Source organism: Lissotriton helveticus, chromosome 12, assembly GCF_964261635.1.
Source record: "Lissotriton helveticus chromosome 12, aLisHel1.1, whole genome shotgun sequence".
In the NCBI taxonomy this organism is placed as follows: Eukaryota; Metazoa; Chordata; class Amphibia; order Caudata; family Salamandridae; genus Lissotriton; species Lissotriton helveticus.
In genome coordinates, this window is record NC_136073.1 from 851845889 (window position 1) to 851861688 (window position 15800).

At 42.4% G+C, this 15800-nt stretch overlaps 1 protein-coding gene across 3 annotated transcripts in view; it reads left to right on the forward strand.

Annotated features, from left to right (window-relative positions):
• The window catches only part of PIAS4 (protein inhibitor of activated STAT 4), a 155070-nt gene that overhangs the window by 28074 nt on the left and 111196 nt on the right, over positions 1–15800 (forward strand). For all 3 annotated transcript variants that reach the window (XM_078670093.1, XM_078670096.1, XM_078670095.1), the window contains exon 3: positions 7955–8039. In XM_078670093.1, coding sequence (XP_078526219.1) covers positions 7955–8039 — 85 coding nt within the window. The remainder of the gene's footprint in view (positions 1–7954; positions 8040–15800) is intronic.

Consider the following 15800-nt stretch of genomic DNA (forward strand, 5'->3'; position numbering starts at 1 on the left):
CAGATTATTCATCCAAGAGAAACACAATCTGTATTTAATTATTTTAGAATGATTGCTCTTACCTTGATGAACTAGAATCTGTGCAGGATGTAAAGGAGGTGATTATCACTTTTTGCCTTCTGCAAGAGCTTAACCTTTCAAAAAGCAAACCTAATCACTTTGTATCTTCCCACAATATTTCAGTAGGGCTCCTTCTGCTCTTTCCCAATCAAGGGTTGCTGTACATCGAAAGAGTCTAGCTTCACTAATTAATTCAACGTAATCTTTTTGTCAAAATAATACCATACATATCTGCTGTGGTGTGGGCAATTTTCACATGCATTTCTCTAGTTCATTCTTGATGAGTGAATAGGACGCCAGTTCTAGAAAAAATGGAGTGTGTGCGACCATGCAATTAATAGTACTGAGTTCTTGAAATTTCACCCTACATAGACAGTGGAATGCTGGAACGTTGTAATTTGTCTTTATTCGTTCCAACTTATGCACTCCTGGTTCGTTTGGATGCTGACCTCCAGGATGTAGAATCCCTATCGCCTGACCCCAGGATGTATTGTTTGACATCAAGAACGAGTTTGTTTATTTAGTCCACAGAACAAGTAGATCACATGACTTGCAGTACAAACCATTTGGCTGCAAGTTTATAGTACCACAGTATGGATTTGTGGAAGAGGATTGTTTTCTACTCTGGCAAGATTTGTATTTGTAAATGTTGTCCAAATTGTTTATATGTTTCATTAACGATAAGTCTTTACTAATTGTGCTATCACTGTAAGGAAATGCAGTTGACTGTGCGCTTGGATTGCATTAATGATGGTGGGTCCCGTTTTCAAAGGTATACATTTTTGCAAAATGTATCAGTTTACAGCTGTTTATACTGCTTCCTGTAAGTTTGCGGAAAGGTGGGAATTAGAGCCGTGCTTAAACTTTCGTAGCTCTGATGTAATGAAATACTGCCATCATTTATCACCTAAATGCTTGGCAAGCAAATGGACACGTTGCTGTTTATTTTTACAGCACAAGATTTTTGAAACCTCTTGCCCCATGGACAAGTAGATATTATGATTCAACACCCTAGTCACCTTTAGGAGTCCTAGAGTCTGGAACATTGGTTCCTGCTAGGGTCACTGGCCCATATTGTGTTTGATTTGTAAGCAATATGTTTATTCCTTCAGACATTTTTACTTTGTCAACTTGTTGCAAGTTGACATCTGAAAAAGATAGCTTGACAAACATGTTCTCTAAATGGATATTCAAAATAACACCTGATTTTCTGGGAAATACATACTGTGGTACTGAACACGGTGCAACCATGGTTTTTTTTGTAGTTCACTTGCTAGGCCTGTGCAACACACTGATTTACTTCTGAGTAGGATCAAGAAGTGCCACAGTGGAGACCGAACACTCAACCACAACAAATCATGACATTAGAAACAAAGACAGCACGCAATTGGCCAAAGGCGGGCGCATTGCTCCGCCCATGGCCTATTGGTGTTGGTTACCCGCACTGCCATGTGGTTTCAGTTATCGTGCTCAGACACTGGCGCGATAATTGAAACCAGATTTCTTTTTTTGGATCCATTTCACAGGAAGGCAACTAAAGGAAAGAGGTTGTGAACAGTTTCTTCAAGTAGATGGGGCTGTGCACACCCCGACTGGTGCATGCCCTTGTAATCACTGCTTTACGGTAACTCGTAGAGGACACCTTGTGAGATTCTGCCTGTCTTTACAACACTGGAAACTAAAGTATAAGTCGTAAGTGACACATTGTTTGACGATGGTGCAAGATAATTCTTTGATTGCTTAGACTCCTGTCCCCCTTCCTAATACCGATGCTAGGTCTATGATCACTGTGTAAACAGGTCAATGTCACTTTCCTTCTTATGGGCCTTTGAATGGACTCCAACAGTTGACTGTGCCGGCAGCCTACTTTTTAGGGCAACATCCAACGAAGTTGGTGTTTGCAACCCTGGCTTAAATTTCCTACCGCGGCGTTCACTTCAGTGTACTGACATCTTTACGTCAGTGCCTGCAACCACTAAATATATTTTTTAACATGTTGGATTGTTCGGTGTGCAATTTCTAAAGGGCACTTCTAGAGTGTTTCTTAAAACTCGAGTGAGAAGTGATCTTCCATTGCCTGCTGGCACATTGCGTGTTAATGTCACACTATCCAGAACTGTGGAGTGCGGGTGAGATTTATTTCAACTTTTTTTTTTTAAAACAATTGTGCCGCACTAGTGTGATGTTTACTCTCTCTGAGACTCTATCTCTTGAACACAAGCGGAGTAATCCTTTTTAATATGTTTTTTTAAAAATAGAGCCTGGTTGTAACAAATTATTGGACTATAACCAGTTTCGTGCAGAGGTTTTCAATGCCAACGCATTAAATGTGTTGATACTAACACCCCTTATTTTTTTTTTAAAGAACAAATTTTATTTGATTGCACATATAATGCGACACCCCGCATTTCGGGGGAGGCCGCCAATCGGTACAAGGCATCATTGTCATAGCAATCTTACATCATTTTATTAGGCAACTATATCAAACTGAAAATTGTGAATTCCCCCCCCCCCCCCCCCCCCCCACCCCCGCACTTCACCTGGTCCCACAACTCCGTCTCCCGTAGTCAGCACATGGTATCTCGGTCCAGCAACGTATTGGTTCTGCACACAGTCCCCACCATAGCCTCATGCTCTACCGGAGGTTCCAGCCACAAGCCCCTGTAGACTGCCCACCTCTTACAAATACGATAATGTTTACGCGGGCAGCCTCAGGCCACATAGATTGGCTGCTCCAGTCCCATGCAAAGGTCCAACCCCTTTTTCCATACAGAGACCGAAGGAGATCGGGGATCCTTCCAAGCTTGCGCAATATCCCCCTTGCAACGGTCAAGCCCAGGACCAAGAGGTGTTTCTTGTACCTGTTTCCCCCCCCCCCCCCCCCCAACCCCCTCCATCACATGTAGCAAACCCAGTCGTGCGAGTTCCCACCCCAGAACCTCGACCAGACAGCCCCACACCAGAATCTAGCCAAGGAGGTGCAACCACACACCGTGTGAAGCAGTGTCCCCACCTCCCCTCCACATCTCAGACAGTTCGGGCTTGCAATGAGACCCGCCTTCCACAACCTCTCCCTAGTGTAGTAAATTCTGTGGAGGTATTTAAATTGAATCAGTCTCCGTCTCATCGCTATCGCTGCACCTCTAGGGGCCTCCCGCCAATCCTCTTCCTCTAGTGCTCCAACATCCCTTTCCCATGACTCCCTGAGCTTCTGCAATGTCGAGGAGCAGTGTGTGGTGAGAGTCTGATAAATACGTGATCTCTTTTTTTCACCCAAGTCTCCCATGAAGACCACCCAAGTCTCCCATGAAGACCTTGGCCTCCACAGGGCTAAACTCTGGGAGGGAGTTCAGACCCACCAGGCTCGGTGTAATGGCGTGACGAAACTGCAAATATTGGAAAAATTGGGACCGGGGCATAATGTATTCCGTTTGAAGGTCCTGAAAGGATTTAACGGTAGTACCCGACATGACGTCCCCTAACCTCGAGATCCCTATATTGTCCCATCCCCTGACTCCCTGAAGGGACTCCAGAGCCGGAAGTCGTCCATTCTGCCACAACGGGGTTTCAGCAGTCAGTCTGCCCCACCATCCCATGCGACGCAATGCCTGTCTCCAAATCTGAAAGACTTGTTGAGTTGCGGGCGGCAGCCTCCTGCGAAGGTGTGCAGCGTACAGTATCTGATGCAGGGAGTTGGTACCCATCAGATGGCGTTCCAGGGCATACGCTGAACACCCCTTATTTAGAGCGCTAAAAAACAACAAGGCAGTGGCTAGCGCTCCAAAAAAATTCACATTATTGGGTTCAGAACCCTGCTGAGTAATTTCACGTTGCATAAAATTACATGCTAAGTATACGCAAAGAGAGGAGTGAGATTTTGTTTGAGAAGCGGGGGCGGTGGCCATAACTCTCCAGGCCAACACAGTAGAAAGATTCGGGGACCCCGCTGCGCTGAGGAGTGGATAATAGATCACATCTCGCTGTGTATTACTACTCCAGAACTGACGGCTGTACTAGTTTTTGAATTCCTATTGGGGCAGCCTCACCCTCCCTTAATCTGTCCTCCACCTCTGCAATACATACACCAGTACTGCAATGCCGGTTGCAGCATTGGGGTCTTCTCACTCAAAACCATGGAGAGATAAGACGTCCAGATCAGAGTCATCTCAACCTTGAGATTTGGCACCTGGAATCATAGTTTGGCTTTCTTAATCTTCCGCCAGACTGCATGAACTTCTTTAGAGAGGCTAGACGCCCTACCACAAGAGCATGCTATGCAGCAAAGTGAAAACTATTTGTAATTTACTGTCCAAACAATAAAATCAATCCTCTAGATGCTTCCATACAAAACATAATTTGCTATCCGTTAAACCTACAGCATTCTAACTTAGCATATACATCTATATGCTTACACCTTGCTGCAATAGCTGCCTACCTACAAAACCGACAACACTGGTCTTTGTTTCGAGTGCCTGCTATCAAAGCCTTCATGGAAGGACTCAAAAGAATCATTCCTCCTAGACTTCCAACCTCTCCAGTGTGGAATCTTAATATATTCCTTACAAGACTCATGGGTCCACCCTTTGAGCCATTCCACAAATGTGAACTACAATTTCTCACCTGGAAGGCAGCTTCCTTATAGCCATTGCATCTCTTAGAAGAGTAGGTGAGCTCCAGGCACTAACTATACAAGAACCATTTTTACAAATTCACAAAAATAAAGTGGTTCTTGGGACTAACCTCAAATTTTTACCTAAAGTAGTTTCTGCATTTCATCTCAACCAGTCTGTTGAGTTACCTGTTTTTTTCCCTCAACCAGACTCGGTGGCAGAACGTGCTTTTCACACATTGGATGTAAAAAGAGCCATACTATATTACATTGAAAGAACTAAATCTTTTAGACAAACTAAACATCTTTGTTGCTTTTTCACCACCGCATAAAGTCAATCCCACATCAAAAGCAGGTATTGCACGGTGGATAGTTAAGTGCATCCAAATGTGCTACATTAAAGCTAAGCACATAGTAACTGTCGAAGGCGATGGTGGGAGAGGAGATTAACATGACATCTCCCCCTAGTGGTGATGGAGAGCCAAAAACCAGAAACTCAGTCTTGCTAGATTACATTGGAGATTGCTCTGGGATATCCACTTAAACACTGCAGACAGATCAGAATCCGTTCTGGGCAAATTAAATATCCCCATCCCATGCCAGGATTATCTGTGTCTGCGTAGGAGAATAATTAAACACCATATAATTCCAACAAGGATGCCAAAGGCGAGAGGTATACATTAAACAAAGTCTGACTTGGAGCAGAGCCTTGGGGGACCCCAAATTCCAGAACTTTGAGTTACTATTATACTCTACCCATCAAAAAGGAATTGAGCCATGACAATGCAACATAACCTACCCCCACTGCCCGCAGACCCTGCAAAAGGATCGGATGGGCCACAGTATCAAAAGTTGCAGAGAGGTCCAACAGCAGTAAAGCCACCTTCTTCCCACAGCCAATTTGATAATATCAGAAACTTCAACCAAGGCCGTTTCAATACTAATGCCCAGACAAAAACCGGATTGGGATGGATATAGCTGCTGATTGCCCGACAGATAGCTAGAGAACTGAACATTAATCATATTAATCAGTTTTTGTACGATTTTTGAGAAAGCGGGTAGCAGGGAATATGGTCTGTAATGAGCAAGAATAGTTTTGTCCGCCGAAGGTTTCTTCAGCAATGGGACCAGTTTTGCTCTTTCAACAATTTGGAAAGTAGCCTGCCGCAGAGATTCATTTAATAACCGATCCAGAACTGGGTTAATGGCCTCCACATTAGAGGCTAGAATCTACGGTGAACATGGATTGTCTGGAGATCAGACTTACAAGCTTTAAGAGCGAATGCTAAGTTTTGAAGAGAAATAAGAAGAACATCTTAAGGTGCAAGAGGCATGTTCAGCAACTAAAAAGTCCTGATGTTCCTCTTGACCTGTGGACGTGACTGAAGTTATGGCATGTTCCCTTCAGAGTCCCCCACAGTACCCTGAATTTTGTCCTGACGTCTTGCACGCAATCATTCACCTAGAAATTATCCTTTTGATCAATGAAATTGTTGTAAACGAATCTAGGACCCTATTGAAATATTCCCGATTTATGCCCTTATGCGGTTATATCAAATCATATCCTTATAAAGGCATAAGAATCATACCCATATTAAGTCATAGCCAATGCAGTCCAAATACGGCAAGGCTACTCCCATAGACTCCTAGAAAGCACAACGTGTTCTTAAACAAACCAAGCCTCCAGCAGCCCGAGAATTCCCCCTGCTTCTGTATTGATTTGTCCTAGAACTCCTGGAGTCCTGAAAGAACTGCGAGTTCTTAGTGACGTCTTATCTCCACCCTTACGTCAAACTCTGCACCTTCCAGGTATAAATATACCAGCATCTGCCCTAGCAAAACACACGGTGGTTTGGAGCAGATCGGCTATCTACTTGCCCGACGCCCTGCTGTAGCGAGTGCCGAAGGAAGCCGACCCTCCCAATGACGCTCTGAGAGAGACGCTGTCTTTTCTCCTGCCGAGAAATCCAGCTCCAGTGTTTCCCTGTCACCCTTGCGGGTTGCTGGGAGATAGTCCTGAGAGAGAGAGATACAAGACCTCCTTCATTCTATAACCAAGGTACGGAGCTGATTAGACCCTTAGAGAATTCTTGATTCAGTTTCTTGGCAGAAACTATCTCAACTAAAACTGCAGCTCACTTACTCCTTCCCACGTACTAGGCTTAGGTTCGGTACACCGGGGTAGGCGTATCTTAGAAGCACCAGTTAAGTACGTTGAGTTATGATTTTATCTATGTATATATTTTATCTATTTTAAACACCGTTAAATAGTTATCTATTGTTTCCGCGACTCTGGAGGTATACTCCTTATTCTGGAGGGAGCAAAGTTGTCATGTTTATGCGGTTGTCAGAAACTAATCCCTTCTAGTCTATTCAGGAAAGTTAACACCTTCTTGCCTTCTCGAGAAAGTTTCTAGTGACCTCTGAGCTAGCTGGCATTCATAATTAAGTCTAACATATTCAATAGAGACCTAGTCGACCGAAGTCCTACGTCTAAACTATTGTTTGTTATTCCAATGCGCAGAGCCTATTGGGAATGTAGGAACTACACTACAAAATAAGCACACAAAAATCGCATACTACGTTACTTAGTACAAAACTGTTTTTTAGCACACAAAGACGTAAGGTGCAAAATAAGAATTGTGGCTACAATGCAAATTGGTTCTGGTACTAGGTAACTCTCAACACTGGACAAGCACTCCTTTTGTTAGCTGTTAGAATTTAGTGCTTACTTTAAAGCAGTGGATTAATGTTTTTATTATAAATTCAACTTGATTGACTTATTGGTTATATTCATACAAAAAAAGGTGCTGATGTTAGCCACTGTTAAGTCAATTGACTGTATAAAGATGCTGAAGACAGATGGTATCTAAGCGTCTATTCTGCCTTGATATTCCACCATTGAATTCTCTAGCACGTTATAGAGACCTAATGGTTCTCTTCATCTGCTAACTGGGTCTTTATCTCTTTGCTAACTAGGTCAAAGAGAATAGCTACTGTCAGCTGCTTCATATTTTTATACCCCCTCGTGAGTAAGTTCACAGTTTGACAGTAATATTGAAGTGGCAAGGTTTGATAACTCCATTAAAACTAAAGTAATTCTTGAATGAATAATATTCTGCTTTGCAGCACACTCTCTCGTTATTGGCTAGTCCGTTACTTCCATAGTGCCTACATAATCCTATTCTGTGGTTCTGGTCTATACCAAATGCAGTTGCAGAGCTTAGTACATCAGTCTGTCCGTGTACTTGAATATTATTATTTTTTTCCTCCTGTTATTTTCAGTTGCTCAGAACAGCGAGAAACTGCAGGATAGCCCGTGTATCTTTGCGCTGACTCCGAGACAAGTGGAGCTGATCAGAAATTCCAGGTATGGAACCTACCTCAATACTCCTTATCTCTAATTGTTAGTTCGTGTGTGCTGCAGAACATGGGAGATGTTTGTATCCGAGATGGGTTCTGTGAGGCGTTGCTGGATCTAGTGAGGAATATATGCATAATCTTTCCAGAGCATGCTGCTACTGCATTGGGAGTCCTGGTGCTACGGGCTACAGCTATAGGGAGTGACGGGGTCTTTTGATTTTTAAATACTAGGTTCAGAGCTTTTTTTTAAAAAAAAATCTGAATACCGGTTCTGAAGGGCATTGTTATATATCCTGCGGCAGACTATTCCAAAGCTCAAGTGCCACAAAACCGAAAGTGTATTCATCCTGACAGTCAAGTTTGATGCAGGTAACCAATGCTAGATTCAGATTAGTGGAATGTAGCATCTGCGAGGGGACATAGGGATGGACAAGATCTTAGTGGCAAACCGGGCCTTTTTGGGAAAAGGTTCTGTACATAAAGGAGTGTGCCTTGAATTTAATGTTCTAAATGGTAGCCAATGTAGCTTTTCAAGGTGGTTTGCAATAGGCTGACGTGAGATTTTCGAATCTGGAGGCTGCATTTTGAGTCGCCTGCTGTTAGTGAAGAATATAATGCGGCATACCAAGGTACAGTGGATTGCCATAGTGCAGGCATAAGGTGACCACGGACTGCACCACGATTTTCCAAGAAGAAATGGGAAGTAAAGGAACATTTTTCCTGAAGGTTCTTAGGAGCCCAAGACAGGTGGTAGCTACTTTTGAGACATGCAAGTTGAAGGAAAGATTGGAGTTGAGCAAAAATCCCAGATGTTTCGCAGCCAAACACGGTTCAGAAGGTTGGCCCAACTTTTGGGGCAAACAGCTGGGTGGCCGGACTGTAGGTTCCTTGCTGAACATCAGTTTTTACTACTTGTTGCCCTAAAGCCTTAAACAGTTAGTAAGTATTTACACAGGCAGTGTGTGTGAAGTTGCTACACTTTGTTATTGGATAGTCTAAATAAGAGTAGTATCAGGGAGTGTAATTCTCGGTCCTGATAAAAGCCACAGGGAAGGAAGGCTTGAAACCTGCAGACCATGTAGAAAGAGGGGTCATTAAAACTGAACATTCTTTCTACATTTCTTCCCTTTTTAAACGGAGGACTGAATAAAGCATAGCTTTCATACCCAGCAGGTATTTTGAATTCACAATAAAATCCCTCCAATTCCCAACATTTGGTCTATACCATTCAGTGCTCCTGTGTATCGTACAGGTAGAAAGATGCCCGTTCCACAGTGGAACCGTAAGAACCTGATGATGAAGCATGCCACCAAGGGGTAACCCTGGTGGTGAAGGTTGTATAAATAAACTTTTTTTTTCTCCCTGTACGAGGTCTAACACACACTATGAAGTATCAGCCCCACATTACCGTCTTGATCCACAATGGAGGGTGCGTTTTCTGACACTACCAGCAAAGCAGTAGTAGGAAACTGGGTACTTGTTACAGTAACTCTCCCTCTCCCTCTCGGTACAACTTTAACTGTACTGGGTTCCTGCTAACCAGGCCCCCAGAACCAGTGTTCCTTCCCTAAATCTGTACATTTCTTTACCCAATTGGCAATACCTATAGCATCCTCTGTAAGTCCCTAGTAAATCATACCCCTGGTGCCTAGGCCTTGAGGTACTAAAGAGGGTCCCCTAAGCCCTGCAGCACAATTTGTGCCACCCTCCGGAACCCCTCACCAAGCACATTCAAGGCTGTATGTTTTGGTGCAGGCAAAAGTGAAAACATAACACGTCACACATCCCTGTATGCCATGTCCCCTAACACTGCATGTAGCATTTGTAAATCACCCTTACAGCAGGCCCTACAGCCTTAAGGCAGGGTGCCTAATGTTACATGTGAGGGCATGCCTGCATGCGCAGAAATGCCCTTGTGCTGGCCAGTTCTATTCCTGCCATTGCAAGTGACCAAGGAAGGCTTTTTAAACCATGTACTGGACACTGGTGTAAACCAGTTCCCCAGCTACATGATGGCTTTACTCAAGAAGGGGATATTTGGTATCAAATCAAAATTCTTTCAAACATAAACTGCCCGAGTATGAGGACGCACTATTCACCCATCCTGTAAGGTATGACAATTTTATCAATTCTACTCTAGTAATATAACAACTTATTCCATAACTTATAACATACAGTACTCTTCTTAAGTCACAAACTGTTGGTGTGCACACTGATTACAAGCATTTACAATGCAATAGGTCTAGCAGCATTAAAGTTTTAGTTACTGGCATTGTAAATGACAATGCTTTGCATTAATTTTTTTCTTTATTTGTAATTGGTGTATATAAACATTGTTTGTGAATGTTTAGCTGTTGCTTATGCTAAGCAAAGGTGGAAGTAATATAGAGTGCTAGTCTTGCTTGTTATAAGCATGCTGATTTAAAGCGCTCTGATACCTGCGGGTAAAGTTTGAGCTATATAAAAGTAAAAACGAATAAATAAATTAAAAAAAGCCTACCTGTACCACGTCCGTTCTTATTCTGCGATGCCACTTATCTTTGGGCTGGTGTTTTCATAGCCTACTCGACACCTCCAGTGAAATAATACTGCAGCAAGATGTCAAACCTCCCAGTTACAAGCTAAGTGATTTGTAGGGCTGGGCAATCACTATTTTTCATGCTGAGGAAATCTGAACACAGCTCTGTGGCTAAAATGTAATCTAGAATCAGATTCTATTAAAAATTATTAACACTTAAACAAGCAAGGTCAGGCAATCCTGCACCCCTTGTCTCTGAGAGAGCACCAAAGTAAGGCATCTCTTCACATCACTTTTTAGGCCGAAATTAGATTCAAGTCGCTTGTTGAAAACTCGTCAGCATCTGCCTTCAAATCTCAGTAACTTTATAAAATGATATACTTGTAGACTTGGCAGATGTTTTTTACTGCACTCTCCACTTATTGCAATTTTTCTAAGGTTGCATTCCGACTTTCAACTCTTTAATCACAAAATATATCTTGGTATAAATACAGGCACACAACATTGCAAACTTTATACCAGTTGATTGCTAATGTATAGATTTCAGGAGGCGTGGTGTTTTTATAAACAGTCTCTAAATGTTCCACTATAATTAATTCAATTGTTGGTAACATTTTCGTCATGACATTTAAACAAATGTTTATATATTTTTTGTATACCACTGCAATAAGAGCTTGATTTCATATATTATTCAGGGATGGAGGGGAAGTTAAGTGCGATCATAATTTACTTTTATATTGCCTTTATCAAGAGCACTATACGCACATGCGCATACACACACACACACACGTTAACACATTGATTTATTTTCAGAGCTTTTAATTTTTATAGAGTAAATGGGGAATTATTCTTGACAGTTATCAAATCGGCAACTCATAAGATGCACTGATGCTACAACTTGTGCCCCACACAAACAGCAAACCAGTACGCACGTGCAGGTGATCCATAAGTTACAGTGATGGTACATCTTGTACAAACAAACACACAACCAGGAGCCCAGATGTTACTGATGCTATAACGTGTGCAATCTCAACAGGTGACCCAAAATTTACTGATGCTACAACTTGTGCAATCCCACAAACCAGCAACCAAGAATGTACAAACAGGTGACCAAGAACGCCTAAACAGGCGACCCAGAAGTTACTGATGCTACAACTTGTGCCCCCCAAACAAACGGCAAACCAGAACGCACATGCACACGATCCATACATTTCACTGATGGTCCACCTTGTACAAAAAAAGGCACACATCAGGAGCCCAGACGTTACTGATGCTACAGCTTGTGCAATCCCACAAACAGGTGACTCAAAATTTACAGATGCTACAACTTGTGCAATCACACAAACAGGTGACCAAGAACGCATAAACAAGCGACCCAGACGTTACTGATCCTACAACTTATGCCACGACACACAGGCAAATCAGAATGCACGCGATTCATAAGTTACACTGATGGTCAACCTTGTACAAACACACAAACAGAAGAATAGAGATTGTGCAATACCACAAACAGTTGGCCAAGAACGCCTAACCAGTTGGCCAAGAACGCCTAACCAGTTGGCCAAGAACGCCTAACCAGTTGGCCAAGAACGCCTAACCAGTTGGCCAAGAACGCCTAACCAGTTGGCCAAGAACGCCTAACCAGTTGGCCAAGAACGCCTAACCAGTTGGCCAAGAACGCCTAAACAGGCGGCCAAGAAGTTACTGATGCTACACTTTGTGCAGGTGCACAGATATGTGACACAGTTGTTACACTGATGCAACAACATATGCAGTTGCACAGTCAAGTGATGCAGTGAGAAATAGCTTTGCAGATGGAACATTTTGTTGACAAACATTATTGTTTACCAATGACATATTTAGTCGCCTCTTCGCTGAAGTACATGTATTTACCTGCTGCACTGGAGGGTATCTAACCGTGTGGTAATAGTCATAGTTGTCAATAGTCCTTCACTGCGTCTCCATCTGATGGGCCGCTGAACTTTACATCCACGGGGACCTTCCCGGCACCTTTGGTGTAGACGGTGAAATGGGTTGGCTTCCTGTTTTCAACGCCTGGATTGAGAAGCAAAGCACATCAGAACATTGGATGCAAGCAACTGGTGCTCTGTTCAATCAGCACATCAAGGTATGAGAAAGGCGTCTGTGCTGTCCATTACTTAAACACATAGCAAGTGCATCTCGTAAAGATTGCAATACGCCCATAAATAGTCTTTTCAGCGTCCGTTGCCCTCACCGTTCACTTTGTGTTCACAAGAAACAGAATCCAAGCGGTGCTCTGTTGCAGCTTGTACTGTACAGATGTACCTGTTCCAAAATAATATTTTTCAATCAACACTCTGAAATAAGATCTTACCGGTTTTGCTCAGCCCGGGACCTTCAGCTGTCACCTTGCTGGCGTCATGAGAAGGGTCCACTTTGACCTGGAAGGGGCTGGATGGAATTTCCTGCGTTACAAAAAACAATGTTTCAGTCTGCCAAACTGGGCACAGGTTCAGAATTTACCTGCCAGCATCTATTTTAAGGCTGAGTTTCATACTCGTTTGTCTCATCCTCCTACTAAAAACAGCTTAGGATAGTTTGCCAAACTCCTACAGGGATTCATGATCACATTAAATAAATGCGTTCGCCCATAGAGATTCTAGTTGTGCAACACAGCTCTCTAAAGTTGCCCAAATCCATCTGTGAGTAACTTATCCAACCCAATTAGCTCATTTCAATTCTGGTAACATTTTGTTTGGGACGTGGGGATTTTTTTTTCACTTTCTTGCTTTGATACAGAACAAGAGAGAAAGATATAAAATGGAGAAAGGCGTTATTAGGTCCAGGAAACCTCTGTTCTATTCATGAAGATATACAATCAAAATATATACACTCAATATAAACAACGATCTTAGTTTGCAAAGAAAATATAAATCACACAAAAAGATTCAAATCACGCAAAAAGTGTAAGGTTCCTACCCAGGAAGTTCCGTGATTGAAGATGCTCAATGCAACTAAAGTGCAAGAACCAAAGACACCACCTGACACCGTGTGGACTGAATCCCAGAGTTGTTCTTAAAACACTCACCGGCATCACTGGCCACCGACCAAGTGCCTCCAAGAGATCGTAAAATCTAATGTGCAACTGACTCTGGTAACAAAAAGATAACGGAAAACAGTCAGTCTCCCATACCGAACACTCTCAGATGTCCGACATAAGTGTTCAGAGACCCGTAACCCAATGTGACGCGAAGCAGAAATACCTGCTGATGTAAGCTCGTGATAACGTGTGTTCCTCCGATGGATGTTATTCAGCGCCTACTACGAACCAAAAAACCATGATTACTAAGGTGTTCTTCCACAACACAGGAGGCACCCAATATCCTAAACGGGCTACCTCTTACCTTAAACGATCGAAAACACCCGTTCTGTGGCAATGGCTTCTAGGTTTCCGGGAATACCCGGCATTGCCGTGTTTAAGTTCCCGCGTCTGACGTCAGTGTGTATAAACACAAAAAACAGACTAATGTAACCAAACCAGTTTTCCTCCTAGGATGGCCGCTGCTATTTCGAAAAAGAGATCGGAGCATAAAGCTAAACTCTACAGCCCACGCTGTCTAATCCAAACAGTGCATCATCAAAAATGATAACCTTATAACGGATGTGATTGGCATATACATCAGTAGCCAAATGGTGAAATGTCTCTATCAACATAAAACGGAATCTACCTACCTGCTGCCATTGTTATATATCGTGCTCTATGAGAATGTATCAGTATGATGGGTACACCAACCTAAGCATAAACCATATTTTAGACTTACGTTTTTTGCGTGTTTTGAACGGAAAAATACCCAATATATCATGAAAAACAAAATATTACAGCTGCATTCTGATTGATGGAGTACAATTTTTTTGTGATCATAAAAAGCAAACCAATTCAATTTTATCATTCAATCAACAAGGGTTCATAGTATTAAGGAAACTAATCCAAAATGTTTCCCTTTGTGCAAGATACCTCATGATATCACTTTCCAGTGATACAGACACCTTTTCTATAATAGTGAAACGTAACTGTGGGATTGTGTGGTTTTTCTCCATCTAGTGTACCGCTAAACCTGATTTTATTTTAGATGTACGAATCATACGTTTATGTTCGGTAATTCTAACTTTCACCTTCCTAGATGTGCGCCCAACGTATACAAGACCACATGGACACTTGATAGAGTATATGACCATGCTCTTATTACAATCAGATGTGTGCTTGAGCATAATCAGTTTGCCAGTGTGTGGGTGTGCAAACTTATCACCTACAATTACGTGTCCACAGTGGCGGAATTTTGGCACTTTCGCATCCCTAATGATTCTGAAACTCGTTCAGTCACTGATTTCTTTTTTAAAAGCTCTTTGATATTTTTGGATCTTGTGAAGGAAAAAATGGGGCGACCCATGAAAACCTCCTGAAAATCATGTTCTTGTTTGATAATCTCCCAACGTTTGTTGATACACCATTTGTCTCTTGAAGCGGGGGAGTATTTGAAAACACACACTTCTCTTTTGTTATCCTCCTGTGCTTTGCTCAAAAATTGGTCCCGATCCCTGCAGGACGCCCTCTGTTTTGCATTCTCAACTACTGCCAATGGGTAGCCTCTTTTTAGGTAAGCTTGGGCCATTTCTTCCATGCTCGCCTTACTCTCAAATTCATCAGAACAAATCCTCCTGATTCTTATGAATTGTGACAGAGGTAAATGTTTTTTAAAGACTGAGTATGGAAACTTTGGTAATGCAAAGCGTTATTCCTATCAATGGATTTTCTATAGACCCTTGTTTCCAAATTTTGCCTTTTCTTGCAATTAAAATATCCAAATAGCTGATGCACGTTGAATTCATCGTGTACGTAAATTTAATATGTGGGTGGCAGTTGAGTGTCATCATTACAGCTTCCAATTCTTGCTTTGTGCCATTCCAAAGGACCAGTATATCCTCGATATAACGTAGAGGACCAGATGATCCGTCCATGCTTCTTCATGTAATATGTGCGTGTCTTCAAACTTAGCCATAAACCTATTCGCATACGCTGGCGCCCTGGTAAACCCCATAGAGGTACCGATCTTTTGCAAGAACAAAAATGTTTCCACGAGAAGTAGCTATGGTATAAGCTGAACTGAAGTAGTTCCAAAAGCAAAATGTTAAGAGTTTCCTCGTAATCCTATTTCTAAAGTAACCACTCCACCGCTTCTAAACCTTCTCCGTGAGGGATGGACGTGTATA